This window comes from Carcharhinus amblyrhynchos, chromosome 22 (genome assembly GCF_965287045.1).
Source record: "Carcharhinus amblyrhynchos chromosome 22, sCarAmb.v2.hapA, whole genome shotgun sequence".
Lineage (NCBI taxonomy): Eukaryota > Metazoa > Chordata > Chondrichthyes > Carcharhiniformes > Carcharhinidae > Carcharhinus > Carcharhinus amblyrhynchos.
Genome location: NC_137345.1, coordinates 24,499,130 through 24,518,188, shown reverse-complemented (window position 1 = coordinate 24,518,188; position 19,059 = coordinate 24,499,130). Strand labels below are relative to the sequence as shown.

The following is a 19,059-nucleotide window of genomic DNA, read 5'->3' as shown; positions in this document are numbered from 1 at the left end:
AGATTAGATTTGATTTATCACATGTATTAGTATAAAGTGAAAAGTATTGTTTCTTGCATGCTATACAGACAAAGCATGTCGTACACAGGGAAAGAAAGGAGTGCAGAATGTAGTGTTGATCATAGGGTGTAGAGAAAGATCAACTTAATGTAAAGTAGGTCCATTCAAAAGTTTGATGGCAGCAGGGAAGAACTTGTTCTTGTATGGGTTGGTACATGTCCTCAGATTTTTGTATTTCTTTCCCGATAGAAGTTGTTGGAAGAGAGTATGCCTGAGGTGCGCAGGGTGCTTAATTATGGGTGGGAGACAGGTTGGAGTGATGGACACAGTTTTGGTCACAACCTTTTGTAGTTTCTTGTGGTCTTGGTCAGGGCAGGAGCCATACCACGCTGTGATAGAACCACAAAGAATGCTTTCTATGGTGCATCTTTAAAAGTTGGTGAGAGTCATAGCAGACATGCCAAATTTCCTTAGTCTTTGGAGAAAGTAGACACATTGGAGGGCGTTCTTAACTATAGTATCGGCATGGAGACACTAGGACAGGTTGTTGGTGATCAGGACACCTAGGAACTTGAAGCTCTCAACAATTTCTACTTCACCCCCTTTGATGTAGACAGGGGCGTGGTCTCTACTATGCTTCCTGAAGTTGATCACTACCTCCTTTGTCTCATTGGCATTGAGGGGGAGATTATTGTTATCATACCAGTTCACCAGATTCTCTCTTGTACTTCATTTCATCATTGTTTGAGATATGACCCACTACGGTGGTATCAGCAAATATGAAAATCGCGACGGAGGGAAATTTGGATGCACAGTCATACATGTATAAGGTGTATAGTAATGGGGCTGAGGACACAGCCTTGTTGGGAGCACCAGTGTTGAGGATGACCGGAGCTTGGCAATGGCTGTGTAAAATCTACATTCACTTTAATTCATTCCCACACAGGATTTTTCCCAGTGTTTGAGGTGATAGCCAGCTGTCATCAAGACTGAATCTGTTTCCAACAAACATCATCTTGAAGTACAAGGACTTTGGTTGTTGTGAAGAAGCATTTTTTAGAAGGACAATAACTAGATCTGTAACGCCGCTTCAGTGGTTAATTAGACAACTTCAAATTTAAAGGTGAGATTTTCTAAAACTCATATTTTCCAGTTACGTAGAATCTTAGAATAACAGAATCTTAGAATAACCATTCATCATTAGGAACGAGATTCTCCAACTTCCCTCAGCCGTTTTCTCAGCAGTGGGAGGCAATGCACCATTTGTTGATGGCATGTCAATGGGAATTCCCATTGATGCCATCCCACATGGCACAGCGTGTACCACCGGCAGGATCAGAGCATCCCACTGACATGAACAGCCGGATAATTCTGGCCAAGGTCTTTGAGTAGTCCTTTGCAATGATCTGAATCCACATTTTCAAATTTCTACATTTTGCAAGTATAGTATGTAAGTGTATTTTGCAAGTATGAAAAGTTGAGGGATTGTATCTATTCCATAATAGTAGGACTTAGAAGAATTTTTTAATGAAATATACACTGGGCTTCCAAATTCTGTGAGCATAAAGTAGCAAAAAAGGTGCTTTGTGCACAGGGTAAAAATCCTGCAAGCTAACTATTTATGAACACTCCATTATTTTACCACTATTAGGCAATCAATTCAACAGCTCACATACATAGGCTTACGGGATAATGGAAGAAAGCAACACATTCAACCATATAATTTCACAGGATCAATCCCTTAACAGATTAGACACTGAAATCCATAAATCACTGACTCCAGCAACTGGAGATTGATGAGAATGCATTCCAACAATCTTCTGTTATAGGTTAGAAGACTAATTTAGCATTGAATTTTAAATCTCAAGGTCTTTCCATGGAGCTGTTTCTCAAGTAACATTTACACCTTCTCTAGTCAGGTTGGCTCCCATTTTTATGTATTATTCTCTGATTAGAATGGGGCACGGCTGTTTCTCTTCCTCACGTATACAGTCAGTAATATTCAAGCCTTTCTTTCTTCCTATAAGTTAGTTCTTGAGGCCCAAAGCTCAGTCGGAGAGTAGTAACAGCTATTACATATACTGCTGTAAATTTATCACTGTTCTGAACTCCTTATTATGTGATGCTGAAGATTTAGCTATCCTGACAAATCACATCAAAAATCATTTATACATACATTTTTAGAGGCCTTTCATATTTTCTTCCCATGCTGCTCTTGACCAAGTAGATGCCCATGCACTTGTTGGTACCAGATAATAGGCAACTTAATTTCATTCCCTTCTTGCTACTCAAGTTTCTGTCCTCCATATTGCACAACAGAAATTTAGGCAGGCTGTGTCGATCACAAATGAGGATCTCTAATGTCCTAACCAATTCCAGTAAACAGTCACAACTGCCACAGCTATAATTGTATTAAGATCGAGATCTTATCAGAATCCTGGAACTCTCTTCCCAGAAACACTGTGGATGTATCTGTGCCAGATAGACTGCAGTGACTCCAGATGGCAGCTCACCAACATCTTCTCAACAGCAATTAGAGATAGACAACAAATGTTGGCCTTGTTAACAACACCCACATTCCATGAAAATAAAAGACTTTTTTGTTTAGTTTGTGGGACATGGGAATCACTGGCTGGCCAGCATTTATTGCCCATCCCTCATGACCTGAGGGCAGTTGAGAATTAACCACGTTGCCATGACTCTGGAGTCATATGTAGGCCAGACCAGGTAAGGAAAGGACGGCAGATTTCCTTCCCCTAATGGACATTAGTGAACCAGAAGGGTTTTTTTGACAATCACCAAAGGTTTCATGGTCATCAGCAGATTCTTAATTATAGATTTTTATTTGAATTTAAGTTCCACCATCTGCTGTGGCAAGTTTTGAATCCAGGTCCGCAGAGCATCAGCTGAGTTTCTGGATTAATTGTCTATACCTCTGGGCCATTGCCTCCCCACCATGGTGATCAATCATTCTCCAATATGTTTTTTTAAAAAAGTTTAAAGTTTATATATTAGTCACAAGTAAGGCTTACATTAACACTGCAATGAAGTTACTGTGAAATTCCTCTAGTCGCCACAGTCCATCACCTGTTCAGGTCAATGCACCTAACCAGCATGTCTTTCAGAAAGTGGAAGGAAACCAGAGCACCCGGCGGAAACCCACTCAGACACAAGTAAAACATGCAAACTCCACACAGTGACCCAAGCTGGGAATCGAATTCACATCCCTAGCGATGAGCAACAGCACTGCTAAGCACTGTGCTACCTGTTCACATGTATATTAAGATAACTGAATCAATTTTATTATGGTCTTAGTGGGTGAAATAAGCAAATTTACTGAATAATCACCCTTTCCCCCCCCAAAATTTATGAACAAGATTTCACTTTTCGTAACCTTTACTTTGAAACAATTTAGAACCAATATCAAATAAACATGAATTAACAGGAAAATTACATTCAAATATAAAGGTAAATTTCATTTAAATAGTTGATGCAACAAGGTAGAACATAGAACAGCACAGCACAGTACAGGCCCTTCAGCCCTCAATGTTTGCCGAGCTATGTCTGAACCCAAGATCAAGCTATCCCACTCTCTATCATTCTGGTGTGTTCCATGTGCCTATCCAATAACTGCTTGAAAGTTCCTCAAGTGTCCAACTCCACTATCACAGCAGGCAGTGCATTCCATACCCTAACCACCATTTGAGTAAAGAACCTACCTCAGACATCCCTCCTATATCTCCCACCATGAAGCTTATAGTTATGCCCCCTAGTAACAACTATATCCACCCGAAGAAACAGTCTCTGCACGTCCACTCTATCTATCCCCCTCATCATTTTATAAACCTCTATTAAGTCGCCTTTCATCCTCCTCCGCTCTAATCAGAAAAGCTCCAGCTCCTTCAACCTTTCCTCATAAGACCTACTCTCCAAACCAGGCAGCATCCTGGTAAATCTCCTCTGCACTTTCTCCAATGCTTCCACATCCTTCTTATAGCGACCAGAACTGCACACAATATTCCAAATGTGGTCTCACCAAGGTCCTGTATAGTTGCAGCATGACCCCACGGCTCTTAAACTCAAACCCCCTGTTAATAAACGCTAACACGCTATAAGCCTTCTTCACGGCTCTATCCACTTGAGTGGCAACCTTCAGAGATCTGTGGATATGAACCCCAAGATCTCTCCGTTCCTCCACATTCCTTAGAACCCTGCCACTGATCCTGTAATCTGCATTCAAGTTTGCCCTACTAAAATGAATCATCTTGCACTTATCAGGGTTAAACTCCATCTGCCACTTTTCTACCCAGCTCTACATCCTATTAATGTCTCTTTGCAGCCTACAAAAGCCCTCCATTTCATCCATCCTCCACCAATCTTGGTGTCATCAGCAAACTTACTAACCCACCCTACAGCCCCCTTTTCCAAGTCATTGATAAAAATCACAAATAGCAGAGAACCCAGCACTGATCCCTGTGGAACACTGCTGTTAACTGGCCTCCAGTCTGAAAATTTTCCGTCCACCACCACCACCACCCTCTGTCTTCTATGAGACAGCCAGTTACTTATCCAATAGGCCAAATTTCCTTCTATCCCACATCTTCTTATTTTCTTCATGAGCCTACCATAGGGAACCTTATCAAATGCCTTACTAAAATCCATGTATAGTAAGGCATCAACCGCTCTACCTTCATCTACACACTTAGTTACCTCCTCAAAGGATTCAATCAAATTTCTGAGACAGGACTTACTCCTCACGAAACCACGCTGACTATCTCGGATTAAGCTGCATCTTTCCAAATGGTCATAAATCCTATCTCTCAGGACCCTTTCCATTAAGTTACCGACCACCGAAGTAAGATTAATTGGCCTATAATTACCAGGATCATTCCTTTCTTGAAGAGAGGAACAACATTCGCCATTCTCCAGTCCTCTGGCACAATCTTGTTTTCTGGCACAAGATTTTGTACATCTTACAAAAACATAATCACTCCTCATAGAGGTGTAACACAGTGTAGCTACAAAGTTTCATAATATGCTCTTCTTTACTGAGGATAGGTCAGGAATCCTATCTGATGCACAAGGACCCCGAGGTCCCTCTGCATCGTCGCCTGCTGCAGTTTTTCGCCTCGTAAGTAATAGTCCTTCCTACCATTTTTCCTACCAAAGTGGACCACCTCACACTTGCCAACATTAAATTCCATTTGCCATTTCCTGGCCCATTCGCCCAGCCTATCTAGATCCTTCTGCAGACTCTCCACACCCTCCGCACAATTTGCCGTTCCCCCAATCTTGGTGTCATCAGCAAATTTCGACACTCTACACTCGGTTCCCTCCTCCAGATCATCTATATAAATGGTAAAAAGCTGAGGCCCCAGCACCGACCCCTGGGGCACTCCAGTAGTCACCATCCGCCAATCCGAATAGCACCCGTTGACCCCCACTCTCTGCCTCCTATTTGACAACCAATCCTCTATCCACGCTAACACCCTACCCCCAACTCCATGTCCCTCGACCTTCTGCAATAACCTCTTGTGAGGCACTTTGTCAAACGCCTTCTGAAAATCTAGAAAGACCACATCCACCGGCTCTCCTCTATCCACCGCCCTAGACACATCCTCATAGAACTCCAGTAAATTTGTCAGACACGACTTCCCTTTAATGAAACCGTGCTGCGTCTGCTCTATCAAGCAATTCCCTTCAAGATGCCTTGCAATTTCCTCCTTAATGACAGATTCTAACATTTTACCTACCACAGACGTTAAACTAACTGGCCTATAATTCCCCACCTTTTGCCTGGCACCCTTCTTAAACAACGGCGTAACATTAGCCGTTTTCCAATCATCCGGCACTTCCCCGGAATCCAGCGACGTTGGGAAAATAACCACCAAGGCATCCACTATCACCTCCGCCATTTCTTTCAGAACCCTCGGATGCATTCCATCCGGTCCTGGGGACTTGTCCACAATCAGCCCCTCCAGTCTGTCGAGCACCGCCTTTCTAGTAACAGTAATGTCATTAAGACCCTCCAGTCCTACCACCTTTCTATCGCTAACACCCGGCAAATTATTCACGTCCTCCTCCGTGAAGACAGAAACAAAAAAGTTATTCAATACCTCAGCCATATCCCCATCCCCTACCACTAGGTCCCCTTTCTCATCCTCTAAAGGACCAACATTCACCCTAGCCAGCCTCTTCCTTTTTATATATTTATAAAAACTCTTGCTATCCTTTTTTATATTAAGCGCTAGCCCAGCTTCATAGTTTCTCCTACCCTTCCTTATCAACTTCTTTGTCAATCTTTGTTGACATTTAAACCTCTCCCAATCCTCTTCTCGCCCACTACTCTTAGCTACTCTAAATTCCTCCGCTTTTAGTTTAACACTTTCCTTCACCTCCTTTGTTATCCACGGCTTATTACCTCTCCTCCTACTATCCTTTTTGACCATCGGAATAAATTTCCGTTGAGCACCAAGAAAGATCTCCTTAAAGATCTTCCACTGCTCCTCAACAGACCCTCCCTCCAACGCGCTCTCCCAGTCCACATTCGCCAATTCTGCTCTCATCCTACTGTATTTCCCTCTATTCAAACAAAGGACGCGTGTCCGGGAACCCACTTTCTCCTCCTCCATCTGCACCAGAAACTCCACCAAACAATGATCACTCTCCCCAAGAGGATCCTTCACCACAAGGTCCCTAATTCTACCCGCTTCATTACACAGCACCAGATCCAAGATAGCTCGCTCCCTCGTCGGCTCCAACACACACTGTTCGAGGAAACTATCCCGGCAGCATTCCAAGAACTCTTCCTCGAGCCCCCCACGTCCAACATGGGTCGAACAATCAATATGCAGATTGAAATCCCCCATAACTACGGCTGTCCCATTCCTGCACGCCGCACTTATTTGCGCGTTAACAGCCCGCCCCATCTCCAGATCATTATTCGGGGGCCTATAGACGACACCCACCAGCGTCTTCCTCCCTTTGCTGTTCCTAATCTCCACCCACAACGATTCCACCCTCTGCTCCTTGGCTCCAATATCATCCCTTGCTACCACCGTGATGCTATCCATACAATACTATTTACAGCCAAACAACATCACACAATTAATATCTCAGCCATCACCTTCCTTATCTTCTTCTTTGTAACTCTCCAATAGGAGCTAAAAACCTCCCATTGCTAACAGGCTGAAAAGGATGATTGCTCTTAAACCTAAATAGAATGGGTTACATGAGAAAATGATTTCACCTGATTACATCAATCAATCTAATTACACTTTGTAAACCACTTTGCATTTTAATATCTTTTTTCCCCCACACTACTCAAACCTGCAATTGACTCTGAGCATTCAACCAAACCTTTTTTTTCCTAAAAACCATTATCAAGCACAGGTTAAGTAGAGTAGGAAAATAATACTCACAATGTAAACCAGCATTTGTTGTACTAAGGGAAAAAATTCCTTTGAGCCTTATCTTCAAATAGCAGCTTGAATTAACTATTTCCAAGCATACACTTGTTCTAAGCCTTCTACAATATTGTAACTTTTTAATAACTTTGGTACAGGCAGTTAGGAATATGTTAAATCTAGTGCACTTCTTTATATTCACGTTAAAATCAGCAGAAAAGTAAGCTTTCTACTACCAACTGAATAATGATGTGGGGTCTGAAAGCAAGGGACATCAGAAATGATTTGCTATTCTACAGACTTGAGTAGCACAAAGGAAACTGGAACTTTATCTTTTAACTGCAGTTATTGATTCAAAGAAATTTATTTTCTTTCTTCTTTCCAATCAGTTTGGTTTGTGAAAACAGAAAACCTGAGATCAATGATGCTCACAGCATTTGAATTATCTTCGGAAAGAAAGGACAGTAAAAATACACTTTATAATCCTCAAATGAAAAAAAACAAGAATATGCACAAAAGTTCATTGTCTTTAATGATCTCAACAAGGACAGAGCTGAGATCAGCACAGCAAAAAAAAAATCAATCAGTGTGGCCCAAGTAATGTCCCCTTGGTGTAAAAATAGCACAGGGAATATTGACACTTGTAAGACAGCCCAAATCGATAAGATCAATAGTCAAAAGCTGCCTCTTGCACAGAAAGATTTTGGACTAACTCAAGTATCTTATTAATCCACTCCTTTAATGAAGTAATTAACCTCACAAGAATGACCGTTGTTAGAACAAAAATGTGATTTACTGAACGTTGAAAATAGCTACATTTCAAATAATGTTTAGTCATGTCTCTAATCCAGTAAAGGTTAAGAAGCTTGATATTTCATCAGAAAAATAATATAGACCTACTTTGGCAAGCTTGAAATCCCATTTAAATGTAGATACTGAGTTCAGTGCAAAATATTTTTTGGAAATCATAGTCGCATTTGTTTTTCAGAATTCAAATTACTTGACTGCCTTCCTGTACAACAATAATTGTAATTTATTGCTGCTATTCCACCCACAATTTCCAATTACAACAGTTGTCCAAACTCTGCACAGAGCAACCAGCAGTTCAAATAACAGGTTACAAACTCAAAGCCTATGAATTGGAAAAATCACTGCACACACACATCACATATAATTTTTAGTTTGACTTAAGAGCTACATGATCAGCACTTCTAAAGGTTACAAAATATGAAAAGACGAAAAGGCAATAGCAGAATCAAAACAATTAAATTAATGCAAGATCTTTGATGAAAGTACTGGATACGTGAAGTTCACTGTGTCCTCCAGCTAGCACATTAACAGTATAAGCAAAGGTTGCTTGCATAACTTTAAAATACAATTTTTAAAATCTTTCACAATTAATCTTTCTTCCACAAAATTGAAACCCATGGGTTTCAGTTTGTCTAGATTAGGCTGGGTAAGAAGTCTCATCGCCAGGTTGAAGTCCAACAGGATTATTTGGAATCACGAGCTTTTGGAGCGCTGCTCCTTCATCAGGTGAGTGGACCATTCACCTGATGAAGGAGCAGCGCTCCAAAAGCTCGTGATTCTAAATAAACCTGTTGGCTTCAACCTGGTGGTGAGACTTCTTACTGTGCCCACCCCAGTCCAATGCCGGCATTTCCACATTATAGTTTAGGCTTGTACAAGAATACCAAAAAACTTGCAGAAATGAAAACCCACTGACAAATTGCTTTAAAGCTCCTAAAAATAAACTTCAATTATTCATCCTCAATAGAAAGAACAAGTGTGCTTGCCATGAACAGAAACTTGCTCATATGGGAATCAATTTCTTCCAACACTAGCAGGATTTCTCCACTATTATATCCCAGTCTGTTTGTACAAGAAAAAAATGAACTTGCATGTACGAAGTGCACTGTCACATTTTCTGAATGCTCAAAAGCACTTCGCATCCAATGTAATACTTTTGAAATGCAGTCACTATCATATGGGCAAATCAAACAGCTGATCCTGTCATGAGAATATGCTTTACATCAAATAATAATTTCTGAATCCACTGGCTCAAAATAACCCTACTGAATAAAAGCAAATTGCTGCAGATGCTAGGATTTGAAACCAAAACAAAAAATGGTGGAAAATCTCAGCAGGTCTGAAGGCATCTGTGGAGAGAAAATAGAGCTAACATTTGGAGTTTGGATGTTGCAATTGAATATTTGCTAAAAAAGTGACTTAAAGCCACTGACTTGAGTTTACAGCCAAAGATTGCTCCACAACTTGCATCACTATACCTTCACATTCCAACTCACTGAAATAAGATCTCATGACTGCAAAAACCATTAAAAGACGATGACCTCAGGGGGATGCAAGTAAAACACATGTCCTGTTACCACTGGCAAGGCATCAAGACAATCATCTGCAGTATAGCTAAAGCTGGAATAGAAATCTGTTTGTAGATATACAAAATTCAGAAGGCAACAACACATTCAAGAAAGGAAAGGAAATTAAAGATGAGGTGCAGTTTGCAAAGTCAGAAGGTATTTTTTCTTTTTCTAATTAGGAGGCATTGACGTCAGCTTTGAAAGTGAGACGGGTAATACAACAGGAGAGAACTGTCTACAAAGTCAGCTAGCATATTGGCAAAGAGGGCAAGTTGGGTGGTCAGTAAATTGGTGCAAATGGGGATGAAAACAAAAGGAATGCACAGACTAAGGACTAGGGCAGTGAGGAGGCAACACAGGCATTGAACAGGTGACTTCAATCTTGTCTCAAAGGCAGCACATGTTGGATCTCCTTTCATTCTACTAAACTCTTGAGAACATAGGCCTAAACTGCTCAATCTTTCTTCTACCATCAAACGCACCAAGAGGGGTGTGGGAGAATTCTGCCTTAGTGTCTTCAAGTTTCACATAACTTTCCAGCTATTAGATCATTTTCAGCTAGCTCACATATTGCTTTCAAGAGCTCCTATCTCCTTTCCTCCCAAACAGAAGAAATAATCTTTTCCTGAGAGATCTGTGCCTTCTCTTTATAATAACTTGACATGTTCTTCTTTCTTCTGTCTGCTTTATGTGTGCGCGTGCACATCTGAGCCTTCACCCTCCAGCTCCTCTGCTTTGTCTGCTTGGTGTTTGGTCACATTGCTTCCCTCTTAATTTCCTTCTTGTGGATACTGCCTCCAGCTCAAGGGATGTCAGATTACATGGACCAATATTTCTTACTATCCAAGAAAAATACAACTGATCCCTTACAATTGACACAAACTCTTGAAAATTCTTTGCAACAATCCCAAAAAATAATTGAAGATTTCACAGACATTTTAAAGAAATTATAAACTTTCCTTATGATTCTGTTTCCAGAGTCAAAGGTCATCACGTCTTGTATCAACTTGTGGCATAGTTTTCTGCTGCTTACCGAGAAATTAATTAGTTTTTTTTATTTATTTATAAATTATTTGGCAGAAAAAAATGGATGCTTGAAGAATTTTACATCCAAACTATCATGCACAAGTTGTCCACTTGGATCTGAAGGAAGTTTTCTGATACGATATTCGGTACGACTGACATTCCCTACCTGCCGCAAAAAAAAATTCTAATCAGCAATTCACAAAATAGCAACATGTTGGGCCAGAATTTACTGTTGCCAGTGAACTCGTAATGCTTGCCACACCCACTATGAAGATACCGTTAACATTTAAAGGGAAATTCAACACCCAATGATTAACTGAAATAAATTATGCTGTACCATACTTTTAAATTAAAACAAACTTTACCACATATATAAAAAACAAAGCTAGCATTAATCTAGCACTATGGTATATAACTACATATGCTATGAATCCATTTTTAGTTTACCACCCACACACCCCACCACCCCAAGAGTTTCCTTATCTGATGAAAGGTTCATTCACTTTTCCTGGGAGCAACCCAAAGGTACAGCCCTCCAAATTTCACTATCATTTCTCCTGTATTCCAGCTATTCTCCAAGGTATTTTATGTGGATTCTTCCCATATCTTTTGGTAAGTGATCCTCCAAAACCTTATGCCTGTTGACTTCTCAACTCAAACTTAGGCTTTAGTGTGTTCTTTTAGCTAATTGCTTATTTTCATTATTACAATGCTCTGTCAGAAACTTCCAGTTTCTCTTCTCACACAAACTCTAAACTGAAATTAAGTTGCCCCTGTATTCTACTCAATGAAAGATAACATTTTTTTCTCTGCTTAAGGTGCAGATCCAATGAGACTTGCCTCTTCTACAGGGCAGCTGGAATCATAAGAACATGAGAAATAGGAGCAGGAATAGGCCATCTAGCCCCTCGAGCCTGCCCCGCCATTCAATAAGATCATGGCTGATCTGTCGTGGCTCAGTTCCACTTTCCCGCCCTCTCCCCATAACCCTTAATCCCCTTGCCTATCAAGAACCCATCAACCCGCTTCTTAAAAATATTTAGCGAGGCAGCCTCCACCACTTCAACGGGCAGAGAATTCCAGAGATTCACCACCCTTTGAGGGAAGAAGTTCCTCCTCAACTCCGTACTAAACTGCCCCCCCCCCTTTATCTTGAGGCTGTGTGCTCTAGTCCTACTGTCCTTTCTGAGCGGGAAGAGCCTCTCCACCTCTATCCTATCCATCCCATTCATCATCTTATATGTCTCAATGAGATCTCCCCTCATTCTTCTAAACTCTAACGAGTACAAGCCTAGTTTATTCAGCCTCTCCTCATAGCTCAACCCCCTCAACTCCGGTATCAGCCTAGTAAACCTCCTCTGCACTCCCTCCAAGGCCAAAATATCCTTGCGTAAGTGCGGCGACCAAAACTGCACACGGTACTCCAGCTGCAGCAAGACCTCCCTACTTTTATATTCAACCCCCTTGCTATGAAGGCCAGCATCCCATTCGCGTTCCTGACCACCTGCTGCACCTGCAGGCTGGGTTTTTGCGACTCATGCACGAGGACCCCGAGGTCCCTCTGCACCGCTGCCTGCTGCAGTTTTTCGCCATGTATGTAATAGTCCTTCCTACCATTATTCCTACCAAAGTGGACAACCTCACATTTGCCAACATTAAATTCCATTTGCCAGTTCCTGGCCCATTCGCCCAGCCTATCTAGATCCTTCTGCAGACTCTCCACACCCTCTGCACAATTTGCCGTTCCACCAATCTTGGTGTCATCAGCAAATTTCGACACCATACCCTCGGTTCCCTCCTCCAGATCATCTATATAAATGGTAAATAGCTGAGGCCCCAGCACCGACCCCTGGGGCACTCCACTTGTCACCAACCGCCAATCCGAATAGCACCCATTGACCCCCACTCTCTGCCTCCTATTTGACAGCCAATCCTCTATCCACGCTAACACCCTACCCCCAACTCCATGCCCCCTGACTTTCTGTAATAACCTCTTGTGAGGCGCCTTGTCAAACGCCTTCTGAAAATCAAGAAACAATATCAATATCATATCAATAGTGCAATCAACTGGCATCTGCATGACCAATTTGATTGAATCTGTGCAAAATTAATGGACCTGAGCCAAGAAGGATGTTATAATCAATTCAAAATCAGGTACAAAATGCTAAACAGTAAAAAGGGCAGGAGAAAGAAAGAGAGAGAGTGAGACAGAGTTAACTAAAAGCTGAAGGAATGAGACTTCACATTTGTAACAGCTATTTTCTGATCCCACAGAGGTTGTTGAACAGCAGTTAAGACTTAGCACACAATCAAAAAAGGACAATGGGTTAAAAGAATAAGCCCCAACTTTTTGTGGCAAGTTTAGTTTGTTTCTATGATGCGAGTATAGAAATGTCACATTGTACAATTATTGAATAGAGAGTTGACAGCAAGATACTGTTTGTTAACTGGTTTATACACATTCAGTCTGACGATAAAGAACCTCAAAAATAGCAATATTTATTTCCAGCCCAATCTAGTCCTTGTATTGAAATATGAGCTTGAAGTTAGCTACACTGCCTCCAGAAACGTGTGTGTAATTTACTGTGAACACTCACAACCTGTGACGGATTTTGCTTCTGAGAAATGAACCTCAATGTGCTTCTCCGCAATGGCATTTTCATAGAAATCATAGAATTATACCATGCAGAAGCAGCCCTTTGGCCTATTGGGTCTCCACTGACTCATTAGAACCACCTGAACTCCAGCCTAATCCTATTGGCCCATAGCCCTGAATGTTATGACAATCCAAGGTACTTTTTAAAGAATGTGAGGCAACCCAACTCAACTCTCTCTCCCAGGTAGTGCATTCCAGACAATCACCCTGCTCTGGGTAAAAGGGTTTGTCTTCACACCCCCCCCTAAACTCCCTGCCTGTCATCTTGACCGTATGTCCCCTCGTGACTGACCCTTCAACTAAGGGGAAGAGCTGCTCCTTATCCACTCTGTCCATGCCCCCATAATCTTGTACACCTTGATCAAATCGTCCCTTAGCCTTCTCTGCTCCAACATAAACAACCCAAGCCTACTCAACCTCTCTTCGTAACTTAAATGCTCCACCTCAGGCAGCATCCTGCTGAATCTCCTCTGCACCCCGTTTAGTGCAATCATATATTTCCTATAATGTAGCGACCAGAACCGCATACAATACTCTAGCTGTGGTCTCACCAAAGTTCTATACGACTCTAACATGACTTCCCTACTTCTGTAATCTATGCCTCCATTGATAAAGACAAGTGCCCTATACATCTTTTTTAACCACCCTACTCGCATGCTCTTTCACCAGCAGAGGTCTGTGGACAAATACTTCAAGGTCCACTTGTTCCACAGAATCAGAATAGTGTCCTACCATTCACTGAATACTTGTTTGTCAAATTACTCCTTCCAAAGCGTATCACCTCACACGTTATAGGGTTAAATTCCATCTGCCACTTACCTGCCCATTTGACCATTCCACCTCTATCTTCTTGTAGCCCAAGATGACCTGTCTCATTGTTAACCACCCGGCCAATCTTTGTGTCATCTGCAAACTTACTCATCCTACCCCCCACATACTCATCAATGTCATTTACGTAAATGTCATATAATAGGGGCCCAACACTGATCCCTGTTGTATGCCACTAGAGATCGACTTCCAGTCACTAAAGCAGCCTTCTGTCATCACCCTGTGTTTCCTACAACTAAGCCAATTTTGTATCTACTTTATCAAATCACCTTGTATCCCATTTGCTTCTTCTTTACCTTCTTTACAAGTCTTCTATTTTGAAGGCTCCTTTTTAGAATTATTGTTATGTCTGGCAGAGACCAAGTGAGTCCCACAATTGTTTGTTGCTCCTCTTCATTTTAGCATAAAAACATAAGCCTGTGCATTTTCTGACAAGTTGAAATGGATACTTTAATAAGGTAACTTTCTTTTATTAATGCAACTTCCATTTGACTAGCTGTAAGTACAAAACAGTTTATCCATACTATATTAACTGTTATAATAATTTTATCTTGAACCTCCACTTTTTTAAATTTTTGAATCCTGTCCATTTCAATTAGATATTTTAAATTTTAGTCATGGCTCCTTTGATTCTTTTACTTAAAGATGATGTATTGTCTGTGTGCTAAGGTTTCAGCCAGCCTCAGGAGTCCTGGAATAGTCAGAAAAAATCTGCTTCAAAAACTATTTTACAACTGCAACAATGGCCACAGAGAACATTTTTACAGGCATACTCATGAATTACACAGCATGCATTGAACATTTTGCACAGATTGCTCCTTCAATATTCTAAATATATCGCAATAAGTTATAGAACTTAGGCTTGCAATCACATCCTATCTTGCTTCTTGCTGTCACAATTTGTATGAAATTTGCCCCTTACAAATTACAGTGTCCACATTTATAATGGAAACTGCCCATTGTAAACTGGCTGGCTACAAGTATGCTCTTATCAATGACTGCATAGTCATGTCTCAGCTTTGCATCTACTAGCTAGTAAGGTGTACTGCAGAGAAATTCTAATGTTCAACCAATTCTACTTCTTTGCTTCCCAAATTACAATCAATTTTATTGACTATAAATAATAAAACACATAGCTCTATAAAATGTCAAAACACATGGGGATAACCACAAAAGGTATGATATATTCGCTTTTGCAAAGTCTTGTAATACAAGTCCAACAAAAACGTTTGGTAGTCAACAATGGACATTTCAAAATATCTTTCCAACAATGCAAATTGAGCTGAATTATTTTATTTAATTAAGAAAGCCCCCAGAACTAACGTTGCAGAAATGTAACAGAGCCATTCTCCTAGGGTTAGCCTGCAATGATCCCAATGCTCCCAGAACACAAGGGAACTATGCTGTGCCATGCACAATTCATCCTCCTCTGGAGGAAGCCGATAACCGATCTAGTTCATTTTAAGGATGCAGTGATGCTTTTGTTTCCTGTGTGCACAGAGACGTTAGAGTTAAATATGTATTTGCTCACCCAACAATGTACAAACATCAAAGAAAAATCAATCAACTACAACAGGGTAATGTTGTTTCGACAGAGGGGATTTCTACCATCTTGCCTCGAGAATAAATGTTCCAGATTTTCACAATGATGGAGTGGGTTGCAGGAGCTCTTACGTGTTTGATTCTTTCAGCCAGTGACACTACATTCATAATACAGCTCCATTAATGAAACCTTCTCACTTTACTGAACTATGATCAATAACAGAGGAAGTCAGAATTTCTTTTCAAAGGATATAAGAAATTGAGACAAATTTTTCTCTCTGCTTTAGCTTGAACAAGAAAAGTTACTTCTTTCAAAAGATGAAACTTCCTGGGTCGCACTACTACCAGATACACAGTAACATTGCTAGGGTCTAAAGATGTGCCCCAACGTTAGAAAAATAGGGTACTTGCCTTTCCTTAAATATTCATCACTCTCTCTCATATTATTCTTTTTCAAAATAGCCTTAATTAACTTGGATCAGAAACAGGCTATTTGTCCCAACTGGTCTGTACTGGTATTTATGCTTCACATTAATCTTCGGTCATATCTGACCTGACCCTAATTTGTATTTCTTTCTCCTTCATGCGCAAATCAAGATTTTCCTTAAATGCATTTGTGATATCTGTACCAACTATTCCATATGGTGGCAAGTTCCATATTCTAGCCACTCTCTGGGCAAAGAAGATTCTTCTCAATTCTTTATGAATTTCTTTCTGTTATATCATATTTATGACCCTGATTTTGGACTGCTACACAAATGAAACATATTCTCTTCCATCTTCCTAATTTGTTAGGTCTGCCTCTATTAATTTAGTCACAGCCTTCCGTTTTCCAGAGGCAAAAGCCCAAGCCTGTTCAATCTTTCCTGGGAAATTTACTTTGGTGGTTCTGGCATCATACTTGTGAATATTTTATTTAAATTTTCAGACCTCCTGTATCATTTTGTGCAACATGGAGACCAAAATTGTACACAGTACTGTAGGCAATCAAACTATTGGCTTTATTCATCCCTTTTCTACACAGAAATTTGACTGTACACGTTTTCATTATCAGAATAAAAGATGTTTGTGGTCCACTGTTAAGGTGTCAGTCTGAATAAATTATGTAAACTTACCCACATGCTCTGAAAGGAACACTACAAAGAAAGGAGTGACCAGGTCATTAATTCCTTGAACATAGCCGCTTGCTGGATGCCGAATGGCCCATATGAAGAGAATTCGTTCGAAGATCTGCAAAATAAAAGTGTACAAAGTAGATTTTTAGCTCAATTGGCATACCAACATCTTCCTTATATAAACTACACATCAGTTCAAAAATCATTTTGAAATACAGTCTCAAATATGATCATTTTCCTATAAATGTAGACGTAGTTTGACATTTCAAATAATGGTCACTCAATTTCTTTGGAATAAATGGTTAGACAGTGGTCCAATTACCTAAACACTTCTAAACCAGAGATAATTTCAACAAAATCTATTTTGTTAGATATTGTACGAATTGGATACAGGCAAGATTTTGTTCCCTCACTTGGGAGAGACTCCCACTTTAAGAGTGGGTCTCGTGGAAGCCCATATGGGAAGGGCTCAAGTAGTGAGAGAATGGGGTAAGGGGTTGTCTTGGACAGGAGATTTTTGTGGAGAAGAAGACAGATTTTTTTTTGGCAGGGGGCGGGGAGGGGGAGACAATCTGGAAAGGGAGCCAGTTTTGGAGGCACATCCTCTACTTTATGCTAGGGAACTGCACAGCTATCCAGCTGTGACTTACTTTGTTCCCCTCGACAGGTCAGACAAAACTTCGAGTTCTTTTTAAAGATCTTTATTCAAGTTGTAGCAGGGAAGCCTGTCTCCACAAGGTGGAATACAGTCTTCCTGAGCAATACATTGCAAAAGTAATTATACCTTTGATTATCATGCAAGTAACTTGTAATCACACGTATACATTTGTTCTGAAGTCACTGATAGCTAATTACAGTAATAGTTCTAATTACGTTGTTTATGTCAGGTTATTGGCTTTCCCTAATACAATCCCACCCCTCCCCACACAGCCATTGATCCCTTGCTGTTATGCTCCCACTGAACATGGATCTTTGTCTTCCTATTAAAATGTTCTGCTATTTTACCTTTATACCACTATTAGGTCTTCAGTCCTTAATGGAACCATTAATGCAGCCTTTGTTTTATGCCCATGACAAACATCTTTCTCAATCTCTCTGCAGTTCCAACCTATCCCTAGCCTTCTATCCTGCCCAACCTCCTTACCAACTATATAATTCATTACATTTCTGTTCCTCTCTTCAGTTCAGTAGAAAGGTCACATGGACGCAAAACATTAACTCTTGTTTCTGCTTCCACAGGCGCCCACAGCCCTACAGAGTTATTCCAGCATTCGATAAAGGTAAATTGCTGCAGATGTTGGAATCTGAAACCAAAAGAGAAAATGCTGGAAAATCTCAAAGCTTTGACAAAGGGTCATCTAGGCTTAAAATGTCAGCTTTTTTCTCTCCTTACAGATGCTGCCAAACCTGCTGAAATTTTCCAGCATTTTCTGTTTTTCCATCACTCAAGGACCTCACCCACTCCTCATAAAATTGCATACAGCTTGGGGGCAGGCAGAAAGGCAGCAGGAAAGCCACCCAGTGAATTGCATGGACTTCCCAGCTGTAAATTCACTGTGGGGGACAGTAACATTCTGTCCTCAGAAGATCTGGCATCACTCAAAGTCAGAATGATCCCTCTGGCTCAGACAGAATGATCCCTTGGTTGGTCAGGGAAACAAGGTGCAAGTAATGGTCACAATCTTGCAATTCTCCTTAGATATGGGAGTGGTACCAAAGGATTGAAAGATTAAGACTGCAATTCTTCCAAATTGGGATGCAAGGTTTCCTGCAGCTTCTGACAGGGAGAAAGGAGTGTTGCAATGATTTACAATTCTGCCAGGTGACTGGGGTGGGGTGTGTGCGTGTACATGTGCACATGAGAGACCAAATCACTTCAGAATCTGCACAGATCCAAGATACACTACTCCGGAGCTTAGAAGATACCGCTCTTTATTCCTCGAGGGACTTCTATGTTCACTGAGAATTTGAACTTTTTTTTAAAATATCTGCCATTGCTTATCTATCATTGCATTTTTTAAACCTAATTTCCAAATCAGCTTCAACCAACTCGCCTCTCATATCTTCATAATTGGTTTTGCTTAAATTTAAGACCCTGGTTTTGTACT

The 19,059-nt window shown here is 40.8% G+C and overlaps 1 protein-coding gene across 2 annotated transcripts in view; it reads right to left on the bottom strand.

The window, feature by feature from the left end:
- LOC145357002 (TBC1 domain family member 22B-like) overlaps positions 1 to 19,059 on the bottom strand; it is a 326,450-nt gene that overhangs the window by 142,057 nt on the left and 165,334 nt on the right. For both annotated transcript variants that reach the window (XM_080210039.1, XM_080210041.1), the window contains one exon: positions 16,952 to 17,066. In XM_080210039.1, the coding sequence (XP_080066165.1) occupies positions 16,952 to 17,066 (115 nt within the window). The remainder of the gene's footprint in view (positions 1 to 16,951; positions 17,067 to 19,059) is intronic.